Source organism: Dysidea avara, chromosome 8 (assembly GCF_963678975.1).
Source record: "Dysidea avara chromosome 8, odDysAvar1.4, whole genome shotgun sequence".
Lineage (NCBI taxonomy): Eukaryota > Metazoa > Porifera > Demospongiae > Dictyoceratida > Dysideidae > Dysidea > Dysidea avara.
Window position 1 is genome coordinate 15,130,850 of NC_089279.1, and position 21,628 is coordinate 15,152,477.

At 39.4% G+C, this 21,628-nt stretch overlaps 1 protein-coding gene across 1 annotated transcript in view; it reads right to left on the bottom strand.

The window, feature by feature from the left end:
- The window catches only part of LOC136264790 (uncharacterized), a 168,539-nt gene that overhangs the window by 108,485 nt on the left and 38,426 nt on the right, over positions 1-21,628 (bottom strand). Inside the window, exons 8-12 of the mRNA XM_066059559.1 lie at positions 14,727-14,783; positions 2,839-3,428; positions 2,492-2,696; positions 2,264-2,434; positions 1,416-2,207 (exon numbers count right to left, since the gene is read on the bottom strand). Of these exons, the coding sequence (XP_065915631.1) occupies positions 1,416-2,207; positions 2,264-2,434; positions 2,492-2,696; positions 2,839-3,428; positions 14,727-14,783 (1,815 nt within the window). The remainder of the gene's footprint in view (positions 1-1,415; positions 2,208-2,263; positions 2,435-2,491; positions 2,697-2,838; positions 3,429-14,726; positions 14,784-21,628) is intronic.

A 21,628-nucleotide genomic window follows, 5' to 3' on the forward strand; every position in this document is an offset into this window, starting at 1 on the left:
AACAAATCACCTGTACAGAATTCAGCTACAAACAAATCACCCTGTAGAGAGATCAGCTAGAAGAAGTTACCTTGTAGATCGTTCAGCTACAAACAATTCACCCTGTAGAGAGAGCATCTAGAAGAAGTCACCTTGTAGAGTGTTCAGTTACAAAGAAACCACCATGGAGATTTCTGTAATCAATATATGTATTATATATATCATTTGTACATTTACTGATAAAATATTTAAAGTACATCTACTTCATCTTTTCTTCTTCCTGTGGTAAAGAAAAAAAACATAGGTTAAAAAAGTCCCAAAGCTGGCCATAGGCCGGCTTTGGGGTATACAAATACAAAATGAAATGAAATCTAATCCAAAACAGCCAAGCTGTAAAAAAAGTGTGCGGCCCTCAAAAAGGCTATGGTGAAAAAAGATGTGAAATCCAAGGTGGCGGCCAAGAAATGGCTGTGATGGTAGGTTAATGGTAAAAATTTTAATAATGACAATTCAGGTGAATTTTGTGCCAAGACCAAACGGCACAAAAATTCACCTGCATTGTCATTATTAAAATTTTTACCATTAACCTACCATCACAGCCATTTCTTGGCCGCCACCTTGGATTTCACATCTTTTTTCACCATAGCCTTTTTGAGGGCCGCACCCTTTTTTTACAGCTTGGCTGTTATGGATTAGATTACAATAATATTACAAAACATTGAAGTAAATCATGCAATACAGTACATATATAAAAGTCTGTCTTCAGTAATCATCATTGTGTCCATATAGAAAAAAAGAATTGTGAGTAGAAACAAACTCCAAAGTCAGCCATAGGCGTTTCGAGGCCTTATAAAGTACAAAAAGAAGTGAAATCTACACAAAACAGCCAAGCTGTGAAAAAATGGTGTAGCCTTAAAAGCATGGGGGAAAAGTTGTGAAATAAAGGTGGCAGCTAAGAAATGGCTGCAGTGATGTTAATGCTAATGCATTTTAATAATGGCTATGTACATTGTTAGCTTTAATATAATTGCAGCCATTTTTGGCCGCCACCTTTGATTTCAGAACTTTTTTCACTCAGGCTTTTTGAGGCCACACCATTTTTCCACACTTAGCTGTTTTTGTGTGGATCAAAACCTTTAATGCCCATATATCAGAAATAGCTGGAGTTAAATCGATTATATTTATAGTGTTGCCAGTACAATGCAAAAATGGAGAAGGGGCCATGAAACTATGCATGCATGAAAATCATGTTTTCTTTCTTCCCATAAATAATCACATGGTGTGGTGCATCAGCTTTCTTGGCCACATGACACACCCTGTGTGTTTTGATGAGTGGTAATGTGGTCCGGTAACTTACATACACTGGAATCATATCAGCAGTTAAAGGGACAAGTATATATGAATGAAGTACATAAAATACAGCGAGTATACTATACCTCTGTTCTTGAGAACCATAACTGAATCATAGTGATATTAGAATTTACTGTTTCTAATTGACAAAAATCTTTTCTAGGATCACTACCAAACCCAGTTCCTTCATTAAACAGTTGAATTATCTTTGCCATTAATTCTCCTAAAGTCTGTTCAGTATCCAAGAATGGTGTAATGTATGCAAATGCAGGTGTAAGGTGAATTAATACTGTTTCATTGTAGTCTTCATGTTGTAATTGAGCTGTTATAAGTTCCACTTGGGATCTAAATGCAGATCTACCAGTTTCACTTGTAAAGCCCTTCCCTTTGATAAACTGGTAAAACTGGGCGCAATTGGCAACAGCTGGAAATATTTTAAGGCATCTCTTAGCATGTTTAGGATCATCAAAGTTTAAGACTTCCCAAATTTTCTTCATGTGTTTGCTTGCAATCTGTCCAGTAATCTTTGCTCTATCATCTGTATTTTTGCAATCATTTACAATCTTTTTTATCTCTTTTAGTTTAGGATCATTCAAACAGCCTTGAAGATGATACTGAGCACAGACATTAGGTATAACAGATATCTCTTGTGAATATTGAAATAATTCTAGCATGTTCATTATACCTTGTTTTCCTTCCTCATTGGTAGAAGAAAGTTCTTTGAAGCCAGAAAAACCACACATTATTTTAAATTCACTTTCAGCATCAAACTTTTGCAATGACTCCAATGTTCCTTCAGCAAATATTTCCTCATATGTGGCAGTACCTTTGATCAAGCTTAAAATGAATGCTTTAGTATTTTCTAAAGCTGATGCAAACTGACCACAAATGACAGACATATAATTTAAATTCACTTAAAGAAACAGTATCTTACCTGGTTTAATTTTTTGTCAGCTTTTGAACTCTCAGGATGTGATGGAAATGCTAACAAAACTTTATCATTATCAACAGTAATTTCTAAAGATGAGAAATTATCAACCTGATTTTTTAAATATCTAATGAACATTTCACAATTGTGCAAATGAAAATATGCCAAAAACTCCAACTGTGTACAAATTGGATTTAAATAGTTTTGTAGATCTAAATTTAGTTCCCTCAAAACCTTTAAAGTAGTGGATTTTCGTAGCATTATGGTCATATCAGGCTCCAGGTCAAGTTGACCATCAAGTTGATTCAAACCTTGCTGTATTTCGCTAGGATCAACTGCGGAAACACTTCTAGGAAGAATAACGTGGGCATCAAGTTTAACTTGAATACTATGGTCCAATCGTAATCCATAATAATTCAACATTTCAATTAGAGTACACCTAATGTTTAAAGTATTAATAATAATGATAATAATATAATAAAGGAAAACAGTGTAATATATATTACAGTACTTACCAATTTGTAAGAATACAAATGAATTTGCAATACAGTGTACCTATAACATGCACTAATCAACTTTACCAGTCAACATCTTTAATGCTTCTAACCAAAAGCGAACACAGCTTTGAATAAGGTGTAAAATACTTCTTCTTGATCTTGGTTATTTCATCAGTTAGATAAAGCAGGCTTGTAGCATTGATTGCTTTAGCAAACTTTTCAAAGTGTACTGAACCATTTGCATAAACAAAAATGTCATCATAATTAAATCCATCACTTCCAAATTTATTACGCCAATGTGCCACAATACTCTGCATTCTAACAATCCATTTAAAATAATCATTCACATTATTGTTGGAAATCTGATTAATGTACTGTGGAACTTCAGAAAGCATATGGTCATTAATTCTTTTTATAGTACAGTACTCTTGAAAAACTCTTCCAAGCTTCTCAATAACAAAAGCATATGTAGCAATTTTGTCCAGGTTGTCTGCATCTAGTTGTATGTGATTACAACATGAAGCAATAAAACTCCAGTAGAATTTATCAACACAGGTAAGTTTTTGCAACGAGTCAAGTGTTTTAATGACAACGGCAACAGCATTTACAAGAAGAACTTTTAAATTATTGGTTGAATTCAGTTTCTCTATCATCCTGTTATCTGGAACCACTTCCTAATATAAAAATGGTGTAATTATTGCATCACGAGAATTCCAAATTAAAATGCAAAAAGACAATTAAAACACTGTATATTTATTTTAAAACTTTGCAAACCTTACTGACACTCTTTAGCATGCATAGCAATATAAAAGCCATCTATCTTTCCATCAAAATTGTCACAGAATTACTTTGCATGACAAAAATACCTTTATGAAATTTTAGTGTTCCTGTTATCAATTGCCATTAAAAATAAACACAAAGCCGAATACTGAATTTAAAAAACAAGCTGCCGAAACTCAATTATTGGTCTGCCAGCCTGACCACAGTTGTTAGGCTAGATGCAAATTGCATCACACAGCTACCATTTCACAAAAATTGATCATACTATTGTTGGTTTTGCTTTATATCTCCATGGTCTTTTTCTCGATTCGTTTCAAACTGCCAAAAGGCGCTCTTATGATGGTTAATTTACAGTATGTTCAAACCAATTTTTAGTTAATTCCAAGCAGCCTGTAGGTATGACAACAAATCGTATTATTTTTATGCAAATAATCAATTATAACTCCTGAAGTTTTTACTGGGTTCATACCAAACTTGATAATAGAATTTGCTCATTTTGGTGTGCCAAATAATGGACAACGTGTTTGTATTTTGTAACAGTTTAGGCTAAGTGTATGAAAAGATGAAGAAAGAAAAAAAATGAAGAAAACCTAAAACTTTGGTTGCTTGTATCTTGGAAATGGCTGGGGCGATTTTCTTCAAATTTGGCATGAAGCTCCCTTATCAGGCAGGCATCTCTACTGCAAACTTTGCTGCAATCAGGTAAGAGATCTCGGAGTTACATACAGGTGAAAATCGTGTTTACTTTCTTCCTGTAAATGTACTCATGGTGTAGCTTGCTGGCTTCTTAGGCCGTACGACACACTACCGTGTGTCTTGATAATTTATGTATCAAGACAGACGGTAGTGTGTCGTGCTGACAAGAAGCCGGCATGCAACACCGTGAGTATATTAAAAGAAAGAAAATGTGATTTTCACGCATTTATAGCTCCGTGCTGCCTTTACGAAACAAGACAATGTTTGTTGTGGACATGCCCTCCACCATTAGTATTTCACATACCAAATTTGAACAAAATCACTTCAAGCATTCCCAAGATATGATACCTCAAAAATTGGCTTAGTTTCTTTATTTTTTCCACTTCTTATTTTCTTATGAAATGCAAACACAATATCTGATTGCCTTGAAATTTGGTACATAGAAGGGATATAAAGGTGCATATTGGTACTAATGGAATATGATGAACAATCAATGAGTTATTAGTGATTATTCACAAAAAATAACACCAATATGTTGTCACGCCTACAGGGTAAACTGCTTATGAGAAGAAACTGAAAATCGGTACATGGATAAATTAACTATTGAACCTCAAACCCTTTGTGGTTTGAAAGAAATCAAGCTAAAGACCACGAAGATACATCTCAACAGTGTGTAACATTTGTGCGATCAATTTTAGCTAATAAAAATTATAACTTGCCATGCCTACCAGATAAACCATCTTAGAAAGGACCATCAATGGTGTAGAAGAACCATACTTGAAGCCACAGAGTTATAACACGAAATCCAACTCAGTGTAGATCGAGATATTCTAATAGAGCAGTCACCCTAATAGAGCAGTCAGTAAGACATAAATTACTCTATTAAAGCGTTCAGCTATGCATCATATTTAACTTTGTTATAAGCTACTCTGTATAGAGCTCAACTACAAAAAGTCACCCTGTAGAGAGATCAGGTAGAAACAAGTCACCCTACAAAGTGTTAAACTACACCTTGCAAGGTATTCAGCTAGAAACAAGTCACCTATAGAGAAATCAGCTACTGTAGAAACAGGTCACCCTGTAGAGAGATCAGCTAAGTCATTCTGTAGAATGATCAGTTAGAAACCAGTCACCCTAAAGAGAGTTCAAGTACAGTACATTTCAAGTCACCCCGTAGAGAATTCAGCTGGAAACAAGTTACCTTGTAGAGATATCAGCTAGAAACAAGTCATCCTGTAGAGAGATCAGCTATATAATCATCTTGTAAAGAGATAGACTGGAAACAAATCACCCTGTAAACAGTTCAGCTGGAAACAAGTCATCCTGTAGAGAATCAAATTGCAAGTCACCCCATAGAGTTCAGCTACATTTGAAGTCACCATGTAGAGAGTTCAGCTAGAAACAAGCTGCCCTATAGAGGATCAGTTAGAAACAAGTCACTGTGTAGAGTAAGAGATCGTGCAGCTATAAGCAAGTCACCTGTGAGAGATCAGCTATAATCAAGTCACCCAGCAGAGAGTTCAGTTGCAAACAAATCTCTCAGTAGAGAGATGAGCCAGAAACAAATCACCCTGTAGAGATATCAGCTAGAAACAAGTCACCCTGTAGAAAAATCAGTTCATCCTGTAGAAAGATCAACTAGAATCAAATCACCATATCAGCTAGAAACAAGTCAACCTGTAGAGAGGTCACCTACGTTTCAACTCACCCTATAGAAAGATCAACTTGAAACAAATCACCCCGTAGAAGGATCAGTTAGAAACAAGTCACCTTGTAGAGAGATCGGCTAGAAACAAGTCGCCCTGTAGAGAGATCAGTTAGAAACAAACCACGCTGTAGAGTAGAGAAATCAGCTAGAAAAATCACCCTGTAAGGAGATCAGCTAGAAACATGTCACCCTGTAGGGAGTTCAGCTGGAAACAAGGCACCCTGCAAAGAGTTCAACTACATTAATTTTGTAGAGAGATCAGGTAATTACTCCTGTATAGAGATCAGCTTCATTTCAAATCACCTTATAGAGAGATCAGCTTGAAACAAATCAACCCATAGAGAGATTAGTTATAAACAAATCATCCTATAGAGAGATCAGCTTGATACATACAAATCACCCTGTAGAGAGATCAGCTAGAAACAAGTCACCTTGTAGGGAGATCAGCTACATTTCAAATTACCCTGTAAAGAGAACAGCTAGAATAGTTCAGCTATAAACAAGTCATCCTGTACATAGATCATCTAGAAATAAGCTACCTTGTAAAGAGTTAATCAACTTTCACATGAAAAATCAAGATACTCTAATAGAACACTCACTACAAAATAAATTCCTAATAGACAATCATGCATATAGTCCATGAATAAATGGAGTTGACGAACTAAATGCAATCGACTTGATCGAGAACTGATGTTCTGGATTTTGGCAGGGAATGATTGCTGTTGTACAGTTTGGATCCATTTCAAGTTAGTTTGTGTACGCTCTGCAGGGGAGATAGGACCTGAGTACTTGATGGATGGCTTTCTTATGTTTCTCACAAATCTTAAGATATATGCAGTAACACTGAGGAGTCGTGATAGGTTGTGGTATGCTGAAACATCAAGAATACAGTGAAGGCCAGTGTCTTCCACAGAGGTAGTACTTTGTGTCTCTGGTTGAGCAGTCTCTTTGGCTTCCACTAATGAAACTTGTAGCTGAAGAGCTTCTGTAGGCTTCTACTCTGGCGAAAGGTTATCAGACAGTAACCAAGGTGGGCCCTTAAGCCACATCAAGGAAGACTGTAGCTGGTCATAAGTAATACCTCTTGTCAGAAGGTCTGCTGAGTTGCCATTGGTTGAGCAAAATCTCCAGGAAGCTGATGGCAGTACATTGTGAATCTGACTTACTCGAGAAGAAACAAACTGTGGAAGGGTCTTCTTGCTATGGATCCAGTACAACACAATCTGGCTGTCAGTCCACATAAAAACAGAGGTGTTGTACAGTTGTAAGGAATCAATGATAAATTTGGCCAGATGTGTAGCTGTCAATGCAGCCATGAGCTCCAAGCAAGGCAAGGTTGGACGCTTGAATGGAGCAACATGGGATTTCACCATAATAAATGAAGACACCTGTTGTAGCTTGAGAAATGCTACAGCACCATAGGTCTTGGTGCAGGAATCAGCAAATACATGAAGTTGTACATTGTTTTTCTCATAAGTGATGGTAAAGTAGCATTTATTGATGTTAAACTGTGGTAATTGTTTGATGTCTGTGACTATAGATTGCCATTGCTCACAGAGCTCAGGTTCAAGTGGTTCATCCCATTCCAGGTGTTTTTGCCAGAGGGTTTGCATTAGAAGCTTGGAACGGATGGTAACTGATAGTAACTGAAGCTACTAGTCCAAGTGGGTCAAACACCTTCAATGAATCTTGAAGGACTTCATGCTTAGTAATTAGATTTACGGTAGCCAAAGTGGTGCTCTTGAGTATGAGTGATAGTTTGTCTGTGTCAGTGTGCCAGTGGATGCCTAGGACATTAGCAGGTACAGTGGAGTCAGCAGTGTTTTTCTGACGTGTTATCAAACTAAGTTGTGACCCATGATCTCAAGTTAAATTTGGCCTCTGACATAATGACTCTAGCCTGTTTGTAATACTGGATTGCGGCCAATTCTGTCTCACACCCTGACACAACGTTATCAACATATAAATTGGCTTGGATGTCATGTGAGAGTGGTGTGTTATAGTGTTGTAAATGATGGTACAGAGCAGCATACAACATAAATGGTGAACTTACAGCTCCAAAGAGTACTGTCTCGAAGCGGTACATGATGAGCTCACTTTTGGGATCTGTAGCATCACTGAGCCAAAGGAAGCGGCTGTAATCTCTATCACTCTCATTAAGGTGGATATGGAGAAAGGCTTTCTCAATATTAGTGGAGATAGCGTAGATGTGTGTACGAAAACAAAGGATGATTGAGCATAGATCATTAAAAAAGTGAGGACCGGTGAGCAAACAGTCATTAAAGGAGGGATGGTCCTTTGATTGACAGCAGCTGCAATCGTATACAATGCAGATTGGTGTTGTTATTGAGTTCTTTTTGATGCAGTGGTGAGGAATAAAATGGGTCAGGCCAGGTATTTTAGGTGTGTACACTCTTTCAATAAAACCCCTATTGAGTTGATCACAGATAATGTTGTTGTATGTTTGTAGGAGAGCTGGTGTTTGCGAAAGACGGTGAGCCAATGAACGGGTTCTCTTCCACAATGGCTGAAATGATGTTAATGATAAATTTTAATAATGGTTATGTGCATTATTAAAACGTATTATCATTATCATCATTGCAATGTCTGCCACCTGTAATTTCACAACTTTTTTCACCCAGGCTTTTGAAGTCCGCACCCTTTTTAAACAGCTTGACTGTTTTTATTTGCATAGATTATTAGACAGTATGCCAATGCAAGGATTCCCACAGAGCTTTGTTATAACACTATCATTCACATTACTTTGCTTTATACTTGCCCAGAATCCTGATTGGAACCTGAGGTACAACTGGGCAGCGATTATAAATTGTGGGGATTGAATAAAACTCACATGATTAGTGTTTGATTTGGCCATGAAAACCATTCATCAAATGGAAAGCATTTTGTTATCCTTGCTATCCTACGAGTTGAAAAAACAGTGAAAATTAGTGCTATCACAAGCATTTCCACACATTTTCGAATATGGACCACATCCACGTTACTAATAATGTGAAATCTCCACTGTAACCACTCTATACAAGCAAGCTTACTCATCTAGGCTTTTTGTAAACTTTTAAATTATGCCATGAACAATTCAACCGCACACTGATTATAACATTAAACTTAGTGTTACGGCCGGTGCACGTTTCACTTCACTCAGTGTTCTAGTTAATTCCCTACCCCGCCCTGGGATGTGCACTTCTTATTAACAATACAGCACACCATCACACACACCCCTCCCCCCCCCATAAAGAAAGGCACTGTCACACACATAATCCCTACAAAAACAACAAAGTTAACATTACAGGTATAGCCTTAAAAAAACCAGATAAATATGTACAACAAAACAGAAATCAAACATAATTAGAGTCCACAAGTTCAGGTGTTCATTCCCTTGACAGGGCATCAGCCAAAACATTGTCTCTGCCAGCAATGTGATAAATGTCCAGGTCATAGGATTGCAAAGCTAAACTCCATTGCCATAGATGCTGGTTTTCGTTTCTCACTTTGTTCAGGAACACCAATGGGTTGTGGTCTGTGTAAACTTGTATGGGGAATTGAGCAGGGTTAACATAAAAGTCCAAGTGTTGTAACGCAAAGACAAGAGCTAGGGCCTTCTTCTTACTTGTCGAATAATTTCTTTGACTTGCATTGAACTTGCGTGAAAAATAGCCGATAGAGTGATCTATTCCCTTGAAATCCTCTTGTAAAAGCACTGCTCCTGTACCAACATCACTGGCATCAACAGTGAGTACAAATGGTTTGTCAAAATCAGATGTAGCCAAAACAGGGGCTGACACAAGCAGGCTCTTGATGGTCTCACAGGCACTCTGGCAACTCTTACTCCACACAAAGACACTATTCTTTCTGAGGAGGTTAGTCAAATGCTCACAAATACTGGCAAATTTCTACAAAAGTTTCTGTAATAGCCAGCCATTCCCAAAAACCTCATGAGCTCTTTCTTACTGGTCGGGACAGAATACTTGAAAATAGCTTCCACTTTGGCATTTACAGGTTTCACATGACCCTGTCCAACAACGTGTCCAAGGTATATGTCACATGAACATGTCCAAATTTGCTCTTCACTAAATTCACGGTTAGATTGGCTTGCTTTAGTTGACAAAAAAGCTCTCTCACTCATTAGAGGTGCCGTTCCCATGTACTATCAAACACGACGACATTGTCAATATATGCCTCACAGCCCTCAAAATTCTCTACTATCTGGTTGATCATCCACTGAAATGTTGCGGGGGCATTTTTCATGCCAAAGGGCATCACTTTATACTGGTAGAATCACTCCGGTGTTACGAAAGCAGATATCTCTTTGGCCATAGGTGTCAGTGGTACCTGCCAGTATCCTTTCAGGAGATCAATCTTACTCACATATTGGGCAGAACTAATCCTGTTGATGCAGTCCTCCACTCTCGGAATATCAGATTTTGTAACAGCGTTTACTTTATGATAATCAGTGCAGAAGTGGTATGTCCCGTCACTCTTTGGCACTAGCAGACATGGCGAACTCCAGTTACTCTGACTTGGCTCGATGATGTCATTCCTCAGCATGTAGTCCAACTCTTTCTTGAGAAAACTCAACTTCCGAGGGTTAACTCAGTATGGATTCTGCTTGATAGGGGCAGCATTCCCTATGTCAACATGATGGTGAACACAGTTTGTTCTCCCTGGGACATCTGAGAAAAGGTCAGAAAACTCTGTGATGAGTGCCACCATCTCCTCTCTCTCTCTGCTGTAGATAAATGCTCTAAGTTATTCTCCATGTTACACATCATCTCTGAATTACTGAACCTTAGGCTACCATCAACTAACTCATCAGACACCATCCCTTGCTCAGTCTTACTTACTTCCTGCACTACACAAACTGCAGTACCAACACTCTCTGTCTCCTTTCCATAGTATTTCTTTAACATATTTATGTGGCATAGTCGCTGAGCCTTACGTCGATCAGGCGTGCCAATGACATAATCCAAATTGCTAACCTTCCTTGCAACTACATAAGGGCCACAGTACCTTGCCTGTAAGGGGTGCTGGGGAATCGGAAGTAAGGCTAAGACTTTCTCTCCCACCTTGAAACTTCTGCTCTTTGCTTTCTTGTCGTACCATGTCTTCATCTTGCACTGGGTATGCTTCAGATTCTGTTGTGCCAAGTGAGTTGCACTTATCAGCCGGTAACAAAGACTGGAGACTTGGTCTAACAAACTATCAGGAGGATCATCAGCAAACCACATCTCTTTCAACAACTTCAGTGGGCCTCGCACTGTGCAACCAAAAACTAGCTCAAAGGGGCTAAACTCTAATGATTCTTGTACCGCTTCCCTGGCTGTGAACAGCAATAAGTGTATACCCTGGTCCCACTCACTCTGATACTGCGTAAAGTATGCCCTGATCATATTTTTCAAGGTTTGACGAAAGCATTCTAATGCTCCTTGGGACTCAGGGTGGTAGGCAGATGACCTGTACTGCTTAATACCTAACTGACACATTACTTGCTGTATAATGCCAGACATAAAGTTTGAGCCTTGGTCTGACTGAACTGACTTCGGCAAGCCAACAAAAGTGAAGAACTTCACCAAAGCATCAACACTTTTGGGAGCCTTAATGTTGCGGAAGGGTATGGCTTCTGGAAAGCATGTAGACTTACGCATTATTGTAAACAAAAATTTGTTCCTCGACTTTGTCTTTGGGAGGGGCCCAACATAATCAATAAGGATATCACTGAATGACTCACCACACGCAGGGACTGGCTTCAATGGAGCCACTGGAATCAGTTGATTCGGTTTGCCCACCACTTGACAAACATGACAGGTCCTGCAGAACTGAGCCACATTCTGCTTCAGCTTTGGCCAGTAGAAATGAGCAAGTATCTTGCGATACGTCTTGTTGACACTTAGGTGTCCAGCCATGGGAGATACATGGGCCAGAGACAGAACCTCCCCTTGAAACTCCTGAGGGAGGACAATCTGATGTAAAATCTGCCACTCCTTGTTAGCTGGTACGTCCAGGGATCTCCACTTCCACATTAGCACCCCTGACTTCCTATAAAAATAATTGGCGTACTTATACATTTCTTCCTCACCAACAGCATCATTTATTAATGGATGCAATTCAACATCATCCTCCTGGGCTACAATCAGCTGCTCCCTACTACACATAGTAGCTTCAGCACTTACAAGGTCATCATTAGCACACACAGTGTTCTCGCCATCAACAGTATCACACCACCTGAAACCTGTTGGCTAGAGCTAGCAACATCAGATTGTGTTGTGTCACTGGGATGCAAAGCTGCTCGTCTTGCTGAAGCCCTAGTAACTGCACATGCCGGGAAAAGCCCTGGAATAGTGGGTGTTGACTTGTCCACATCTGTAGTCAACTCAGGGTTGCTGGTCACTGACAAATCAGGTGTCACTCTACTGCCTGCTAAATCATTTCCTAAAAGTAGGGAAATCCCCTGGACTGGAAGGCTAGGCCTTGTTCCCACTACAACTGGTCCAGTAACCAAATCACAACAAAAAAACACAGTGTGGAGTGGAACACTAACAGGAGCAAGTCCCACTCCTTGGATGAACATGGTAGCTCCAGTTGCTGTTTCCATAGATAAGGGTAAGGTACCTTCCACAATGAGACTCTGAGTTGCCCCTGTGTCTCTTAAGATTGTAATTGGTACTTGTACTCCTTCCTTTCACAGTGAAACAAAACCCTTGGACACAAAGGGGTTAAATTGCTCATGTAGAGACAATGGCACAAGTCTGCTGTCAGACTTTGTATGATGAGGTACAGCCAAGGAGTTGGGCCGGGCAGTCTTCTTTTCTAGTTTCCAACATTCAGCCATAACGTGGCCCTTCTTCTTGTAGTAAAATCACACTGGCACAATGTACTTACTGGACCTCAATCCATCAAGCTGACGTGTATAATTAGAAGACTTACCACTGGCAGAGCCTGATGCTCCACCACTGCAATTACCCTTGGATCCAGCACCACTTTGGGCATCTTTTGAAAAGGTACCCTTGTGAGTCAGTGAATAATCCTCTGCCAAGACAGCAGCTTGGTGAAGACTTTCTGCATTCCGTTCATCAAGATAGGTTTTTATGTGGAGGATACACAGGATTTAAATTCCTCAAGTAAAATAAGTTGACAAAGTTGGTTGAAGTCATGATTTATTTCCTTGGATGCACACCACCAATCAAATTGTACCTCTTTTTCCCTAGCAAACTCCGTAAAAGTTTGTGAGTCCTCCTTGCGGCTGTTCCGGAACTGCTGTCTGTAAGCTTCTGGAACTAGTTCGTAAGCCTTGAGTATTGCACTCTTGACTGAGTTATATCAACAGCTCTGCTTAACCGACAGTGCGGAATAAACCTTGCGGGCTTTCCCTGTTAAAACACTCTGGAGTAGAAGTGTCCATGGCTCTCGTGGCCATTCCAGGCTGGCAGCAATCTTCTCATAATGTAAGAAATATTTATCTACTTCCTTTTCCTGGAATGGAGGGACAAATCTTATGTGCTTACTGATATCAAACTGGGAAGGATTGGTAGGTCGTGGGGTGGTAGCAGGAGCTTCTAATTCTTTCATTCGTAATTGGATAGATAGTTCTTTCTCAATTCTTTAAGCTTTAGTTGGCTCTCTCTTTCCCTTTCCTTATCCTGGAGTTCAAGTCTCTGCAATTCTAAACTGTTCTGATCAGTACCAGACACCATTGGTGGTTCAACCTCCTCCTCTGACACTATCTCCTCTTCCACTAAGTAATCAATAACTAACTGTTTGATTTGACTCTTCTTCATTGTACTACCAACCTCCAGCTTGTAATGTTGGGCTACCGATACTAACTCGGCCTTCTTCAACAACTTGACAACTCTCAGGGTCGGTTCCTCCACAAAAGCTTCAATATTGAAAGGCTCCACTGTTTGACTATTAAACAAAAATGATAATGAAGCGTTAACCACTGTCAGATTCTCTTCACGAGGGCAGGAAAACTAAAACAGTGCAGCTGGCCAGAGTACGGCGATAAACAACGACAATGACAGTCAATCCCTACTAACAAACGAAGCGAGAAATGCAGTAACACAATCTTACATATACCTCTTCAGGTACTATTAACCCGGTACCAAGGAATTTGATCCTGGGGTTAAGAAAACAAAATGGCAGCTTGCTTAATCCTTCGGATGATCTGTATGCACACGCGTTCACAACTGCTCGGACGATTACTGCTTGCTTCTTTGACTGATTCGCCTCTGCCATCTCGCTCCCGGACAAGCCCCCAACTTGTTATGACCAGTACACGTTTCACTTCACTCAGCGTTCTAGTTAATGCCCTATTCCACTCTGGGGCGTGCGCTTCTTATTAACAATACAGCACACCATCACATTAGCACAACCAAAATTCCCAATGATATCTCTAAGATTTGTCAATTCATCATAGCCAAACACAGCCAGAATGTATCAGCTGCTGACCCACAACTGAATCGTTCAATATACCCAGTGGTTGCACTTGTATTGGCTGGGTGATTTATTGGCAAATTATGGATCAGAAGTGTTACATATTAGCTGTAACACAGGAGATTCAGGCTTTTGTCTGATATGCATACACTCAACCCTTGGCCTCTAGCCTCCGGCTATCAGGCAAACATATCAGGCAAAGCCCTCATTCCCATGTTACAAGACTTACAACTATTACATATTTCATTTTATCACTATAAATAGCTACATATATTGTACAAGTTTTCAGTACAACATGCACCTATAGTTACATAACACAACCAGCTACTATATGTTTACTCACTTTTTGCACTGCTGTAAGAATTAATTCTTGAAAATGATTATTTGATTTTACCAATGTCTACAATTAAAATGACATACGTATACTTGTATGTATGTAGGTACAGTATAAGTGTGTGTATATTAAAATACTTTCATGCCATGCTACAGTACTCATAATTTCATACCCAGTTTATAAAAATAGAGAAAAACATATTACCTGACATGATGACGCTACTGTTATTCCAGCAGTGCTGGTGTCTAATACCAAGAAATGGTGATGTGCGATATGTGATACATGTATATATTGATATATCGTGATAAAGTTTTCTATGTTAGAGTTAAAGCAACACCGCACGTGTGTACGGAAAATACAGTACGAGACACCCCCTGAGTACTGTATTTTTGTACACACAAGCAAGGCGGTGCTTTAAGTGTTATATTGTACTTCCTGGTCGCGTCTGGCTCGGAGCAATTTTCTCTAGTACTCAAACTGCTGCGATTTTCGGTGATAAGGATATCAGTAAGTATTTAACTAATCTATTTCTAGTCGTAGAACAAACTAATAGGATTAGTTAGACTAGTTTTAGCGATTTACAATGTTACGCACGTGATCATTCGTGCTTTCTTAGTGGAGCTGTGTTTAAAAAGCTTTGTGATCAGACGATCAGCAAGTGTTTATACAATCTATTCTTAGCTGTAGAACGAACTCGTAGGATTAGTTCGGCTGGTTTTAGCGATTTACAGTGTGTTGTTTATGTAACATTCCACAAATAAATTCTCCACATAACTGTACAGTATTTGCCTAAGTGTGCTGTATTTGCCCAAGTGTGCTGTATTTGCCCAATTAAGCACATAACTGTACTGTATTATCCCAATTAGCTCCACAACTGTACTGTATGACTCATACAGTACAGTTATGCAGCTGATTAGTACTGTATGGACAATACGATATGCGGCATCGCTTTGATCCTCCCACACAAAGCACAATCTAATCCAAAACAGCCAAGCTGTAAAAAAAGAGTGCAGCCCTCAAAAAGGCTATGGTGAAAAAAGATGTGAAATCCAAGGTGGCGGCCAAAAAATGGCTGTGATGGTAGGTTAATGGTAAAAAATTTGATAACGACAATTCAAGTGAATTTTGGTGCCACTTGGTCAATTGACACAAAATTCACCTGAATTGTCGTGATTAAAATTTTTACCATTAACCTACCATCACAGCCATTTCTTGGCCGCCACCTTGGATTTCACATCTTTTTCATCATAGCCTTTTTGAGGGCCACACTCTTTTTTTACAGCTTGGCTGTTTTGGATTAGATTTCACTTCTTTTTGCATTTATATACCCTCAACCATAGGCCGGCTTTGGGACTTTTTAAACAAATCTTTTTTTCTTTACCACAGGAAGAAGAAAAGATGAAGCAGATGTATTTAAGTATCTCTGATTGTATCAGTAAATGTACAAATTATATATATATATATAATACATATATTTATTACAGAACTCTCCATGGTGGTTTCTTTGTAACTGAACACTCTACAAGGTGACTTCTTCTAGCTGATCTCTCTACAGGGTGAATTGTTTGTAGCTGAACGATCTACAAGGTGACCTCTTCTAGCTGATCTCTCTACAGGGTGATTTGTTTGTAGCTGAACTATCTACAAGGTAACTTCTTCTAGCTGATCTCTCTACAGAGAAATTTGTTTGTAGCTGAATTCTGTACAGGTGATTTGTTTGCAGCTGAGCTCTTTACAGAATGGTTTGTTTGTAGCTGAACTATCTACAAGGTAATTTTTTCTAACTGATCTTTCTACAGGGCAATTTGTTTGTGGCTGAATTTTCTACAGGGTGATTTCTTTGCAGCTGAACTCTCTACAAGGTAACTTCTTCAAGCTGATGTCTCTACAGGGTCACTAGTTTGTAGCTGAATTCTCTACATGGTGGTTTCTTTGTAACTGAACTCTCTATAGGGTGATTTGTTTGTAGCTGAACTATCTACAAGGTAACATCTTCTAGCTGATCTCTGTACAGGGTGATTTGTTTGTAGCTGAACTCTCTACAAGGTAACTTCTTCTAGCTGATCTCTCTACAGGGTGATTTGTTTGTAGCTGAATTCTGTACAGGTGATCTGTTTGCAGCTAAGCTTTTTACAGAATGGTTTCTTTGTAGCTGAACTCTCTACAAGGTAACTTCTTCTAGCTGATGTCTCTACAAGGTCACTAGTTTGTAGCTGAACTCTCTACATGGTGGTTTCTTTGTAACTGAACTCTCTACAAGGTGACTTCTTCTAGCTGATCTTTCTACATGGTGATTTGTTTGTAGCTGCACTCTCTAAGAGGATACTTCTTCTAGGTGATCTCTGTACAGGGAGATTTGTTTGTAGCTGAACTCTCTACATGTGGTTTGTTTGCAGCTGAACTCTCTACATGATGGTTTCTTTGTAGCTGAACTCTGTACAAGGTAACTTCTTCTAGCTGATCTCTCTGCAGGGTGATTTGTTTGTAGCTGAACTCTCTACATGATGGTTTCTTTGTAGCTGAACTCTCTGCAAGGTAACTGCTTCTAGCTGATCTCTCTACAGGGAGATTTGTTTGTAGCTGAACTCTCTACATGGTGGTTTCTTTGTAGCTGATCTCTATACAGGTTTCTTGTTTCTAACTGATCTCTTGAATTCTCTTCAGGGTGACTGCTCTATTAGGATGACTGCTCTATTAGAGTATCTCGACCTCGCACTTACTACACCAAGTTGGATTTCGTGTTATAACTCCGGGGCTTTATGTCTGATTCTTCTACACCATTGAAGAGCCTTTCTAAGATGATTACTCCATCTATACAGTGATTTTCAAAACATTACCCCAAGCGGTTTATCTGGTAGGCGTGGCAAGCTGTCGTTTTTTATTAGCTAATCTCGATTGCATAATTGTTACACACTGTTGGTATTTTCATTGTATCTTCCTGGTTTTTAGCTCGATTTCTTTCAAACCACAAAAGGTTTGAGGTTCAATAGTTAACCTATTCACCCACCGATTTTCAGCTTCTTCCCGTACGCGGTTTACCCTGTAGGTGTGACAACATATTGGTGTTATTTTTCGTGAATAATCGCTCATAACTATTTGCCTGTTTATCGTATTCCAGCCAAAGTTGGTACAGAGATGCGCCTTTATACCCCCTTCTGTGTGCCAAATTTCAAGACAATCAGATATGGCGTTCGCATTTTATAGCAGTTTTTGTAAAGTGTGCGAGAAGAGGAAGAAAGAAAAAGAAAAAAAAAAAAAGAAGAAAAAGAAGAAACTAAGCCAATTTTTGAAGTCGCGTATCTCGGGAACGCTTGAAGCGATTTCGCTCAAATTTGGAATGTGGAGTGCTGTAGTTGGAGGAAGTATCCACAGCAAAAATCGTCTTGTTTCATCAACGCAGCACAGAGCTACGGAAGTGCAAAAATTGCATTTTCTTTCTTCCTGTCAATATACTCATGGGTGTTACGTGCCGGCTTCTTGGGCCGCACGACACACTACCGTGTGTCTTGATATCATGATGTATTGTGTGCAATAATTGTGATAGGAAAATATCCTATATCGCACACCACTACCAAGAAACACAATAGTGGTTCATAATCCATATTTTTGTAAAACCCTAACAGAAAGTACAAAACTTTTGAAAGTGTCCTTCATCACAAAAATCCTTCTAGTGGTACTTTGCAAGAGTATAGCTCTTTCAGTGAGTATCAATAGAAAGGAAATATTGTACATTTGATAATTTAAAATCTGCTATTTTGTTCATATTATTGACCCTTTGTTGATTCTAATTTATGCAAACAGGCTTATTCATCAGCATACTAAAGGTCTTCTCTATTCTAATATGCAGATGATCACAGTCTTATTTGTAGTGGATCTACTCCAGAAACTGTTGCTGGTAATAAGGACTCTACATATACAGTAGAGCTCGGTGGTATTGAAATTTGAATACACGGTATTAGTAACAGGAAAATATCACAGTATATCGGTATATAGTTAGCTTGATATGTAACTATTGCATCATTTCTTGGGCCTAGTATGAAACAGCATCATCCCAAAAACCAAAAATATATATAGTTCAGTACAAGTAAACATGTGTTGTAATGTGACAACCTCAAGTTTTTGTTTAAGGCGTATCTGTAAAACCATCAACAAATTGGATAATTAAATACCAAAGGCTGGGTTAAAAGCAATCCTTTACAGGTATTCATCAATATACCGGTATTTCAATATACCGGTTATCAAACGCTGTCATGGTATGATAAACGGTTATGATAATTTATCACAAGAAACGGTATTACCAATATATCGCAGAGCGCACTAATATACAGTACTTTAATTAATTGGATATTAGAATGGAACCGAGTTATTTAAAATCAGAAGTTGTGTGGCTCTGCCATCAAAACATATGCATAAATTTTCTACTTTAGCTGTAAATAGATACGCATTGAAGGGTGTTGTAAGTCTAAAGTACAAGTATTTTTACTTAGTGTTTGATCACTATTCATGTGTATTTATTGCAATGTAATAAGTTAACATGCCTCGGTGAGGGCATAGTATTTGAACCTACAGTACCAAACTAAACCTAACATGCTTTAGGAATAAAAGTATCCTGTAACCTGTCTGTGGTTTATCATAGTTTGATAAACTGAAAGGACATGCTTGATGTTGGCTTAGATCACAAACCAATCTTGTAGAATACACAAAATCAATGATGTCATACTAATTGATACTGCATAAACTAGTTGGGCAGGTTTAAGATCACTATATCCACTCAAACACGTTGTCCCAGTAGAAAAAAAAACAATAGGCCAAGGAGGCTAAATTCTTGAGACTTATCTTCTGAGTTGGTCATCCTTGACACTTAGAGGGTTTGTGATGACACTGGGCTAGTGCATTTATGGCATTACCATAAGCTACTCCTTGAAATTGGGCTTACTAGTAAAGTGTCTACAGCCATTGTTGCAGTTAATGAGTCCTAGTGAGTTTGCTCCATTACAAAACAAATTGATGTAATGTTACTTCTAAAAACCAGGTGCCCATGCAGTTAATACTATCCCATTCTAATAGGCAACTAATCAATCATGCATATAATTGTAGTTTATATTCATGCTATTGCTATTATTAATTCAGCTAGATTATTAGATTTGTAAATATTGCAATTTAGCGTATTTCATGATTCATGAATTATTTTGTAATTCAGTAATTACGTTGCTATGTACCACTAAGGAAGCTTAATGCTGCTCCTCCGCGCCAAAGGAGGGGGTCCCAACTCTACATATCAACAGGATTGGCCTCTGGTGCTGGTCCAGCACCGGAAGTGAATGCGTCACGATGACACATACTAGTTAGTATATCTGGCATGCAACATCCGAACCCCGTGTCATGTACTGATGAACCGCTCTATAGTACTAGCTATATCCTTGTTGGCTTGGGTGATGCCAAGTCCAGACCAGCACCTGTCACAGCATGCTTTTACTGTATAGAGTACATGCTGGATGCGAAACCCGGTAGTAGCATTACCGGCCACGCACCACACATTACTGTAGCATAACCGAGGTGGGTGGGGGGATCACACAAAACGCCAGTGAAAATCCCACCTAAAACCACAAGGTAACTGATGCGCATGCACAGAAGCAGCTCCCCGTATACTATCACACCCGACACCAGCACCAGACCGTATCTAATCATCACGTGAGATAGTATAAACCGTCGCGCAATAACCTTGGTTAATCCTTCGTATTAACCGTCACTTAATGCTGCTCCTCTGTGCCAAAGGAGGGGGTCCCAACTCTACATATCAACAGGATTGGCCTCTGGTGAATACGTCTCGATGACGCGTACTAGTTAGTATATCTGGCATGCAATATCCGTACCCTGTGTCACGTACTGATGAACCGCTCTATAGTACTAGCTATATCCTTGTTGGCTTGGGTGATTCCAGCCCAATGGGGGGAACCCCCCATCACCCAAGCCTGTACGCCCCCGCTCTTCGTGCTACTTATCCGTTCACCACGCCCCCTGTTCCGTGTGACTCAAGAAAGGGGGAAACATGGCTTAGATAGCACCCACGTACCGCATGTCGACACGCACATCTTGATTAACTAATCATGCAACTGAATTGTTGGCCAATTTTCCAGACAAAATCCGATAATGAGCATGCCTACCAAACGCCCACTCGCCAAACTCCGTATATTGATTAACTATCCAGCTAATATCAAATAATGAACATGCTGACGTGACTATACTGATCCATTATTATTTCTTTTTAATAATGAATGTTATAGCATTAATGTACCCACACAAGGGCTAGCTACACAGCTACAGTATACAACAAATAGCTATACACAAGACTAGTAAAGGTTACATAGCTATGCCTCCATCACGTACGGAGCAATGTCCCAGCTACCGCCTGAAGTGTACTCTGTGGCGTCCTAATGTAGAGAAGGTACGCTGAACTCTCCCATCATCCCAAAGTTTGGATCAGTGAGTCCTGAATTCTGACCTTCGCCATTGTTGTAGCTGCGCCAATCCGGAAATTATGGCCAGCGTATGATGAAGCATCGACTCCCCCTGCGTTCAGAGCGACTCTTACCGCAGAGACAAAATGTTCCCGAGTCAAGCCCTTCCCATGGCTAAACTTGAAGAGGGGGGCTGGTCCTGCCCCTCTCAAGGCTAGGTAGTGCAGAATTGCACTCACAGGGCATATATCCCTTGATGTTGCTCCGAGATACACCCTTACTCCTTGACGAAAAGGATCTGTTTTGGATGCCTTGATGTTTACCTCCACATAGCTTGGCTTCACCCAGCTATCAACTCAGACGTCCTTCAGAGATAAATTAACCTGCGGGTCGTAGCTAAAATCCGATGATATCACAACTTCATCGCATCGTAGGAAGCCAAAAAAGCACATG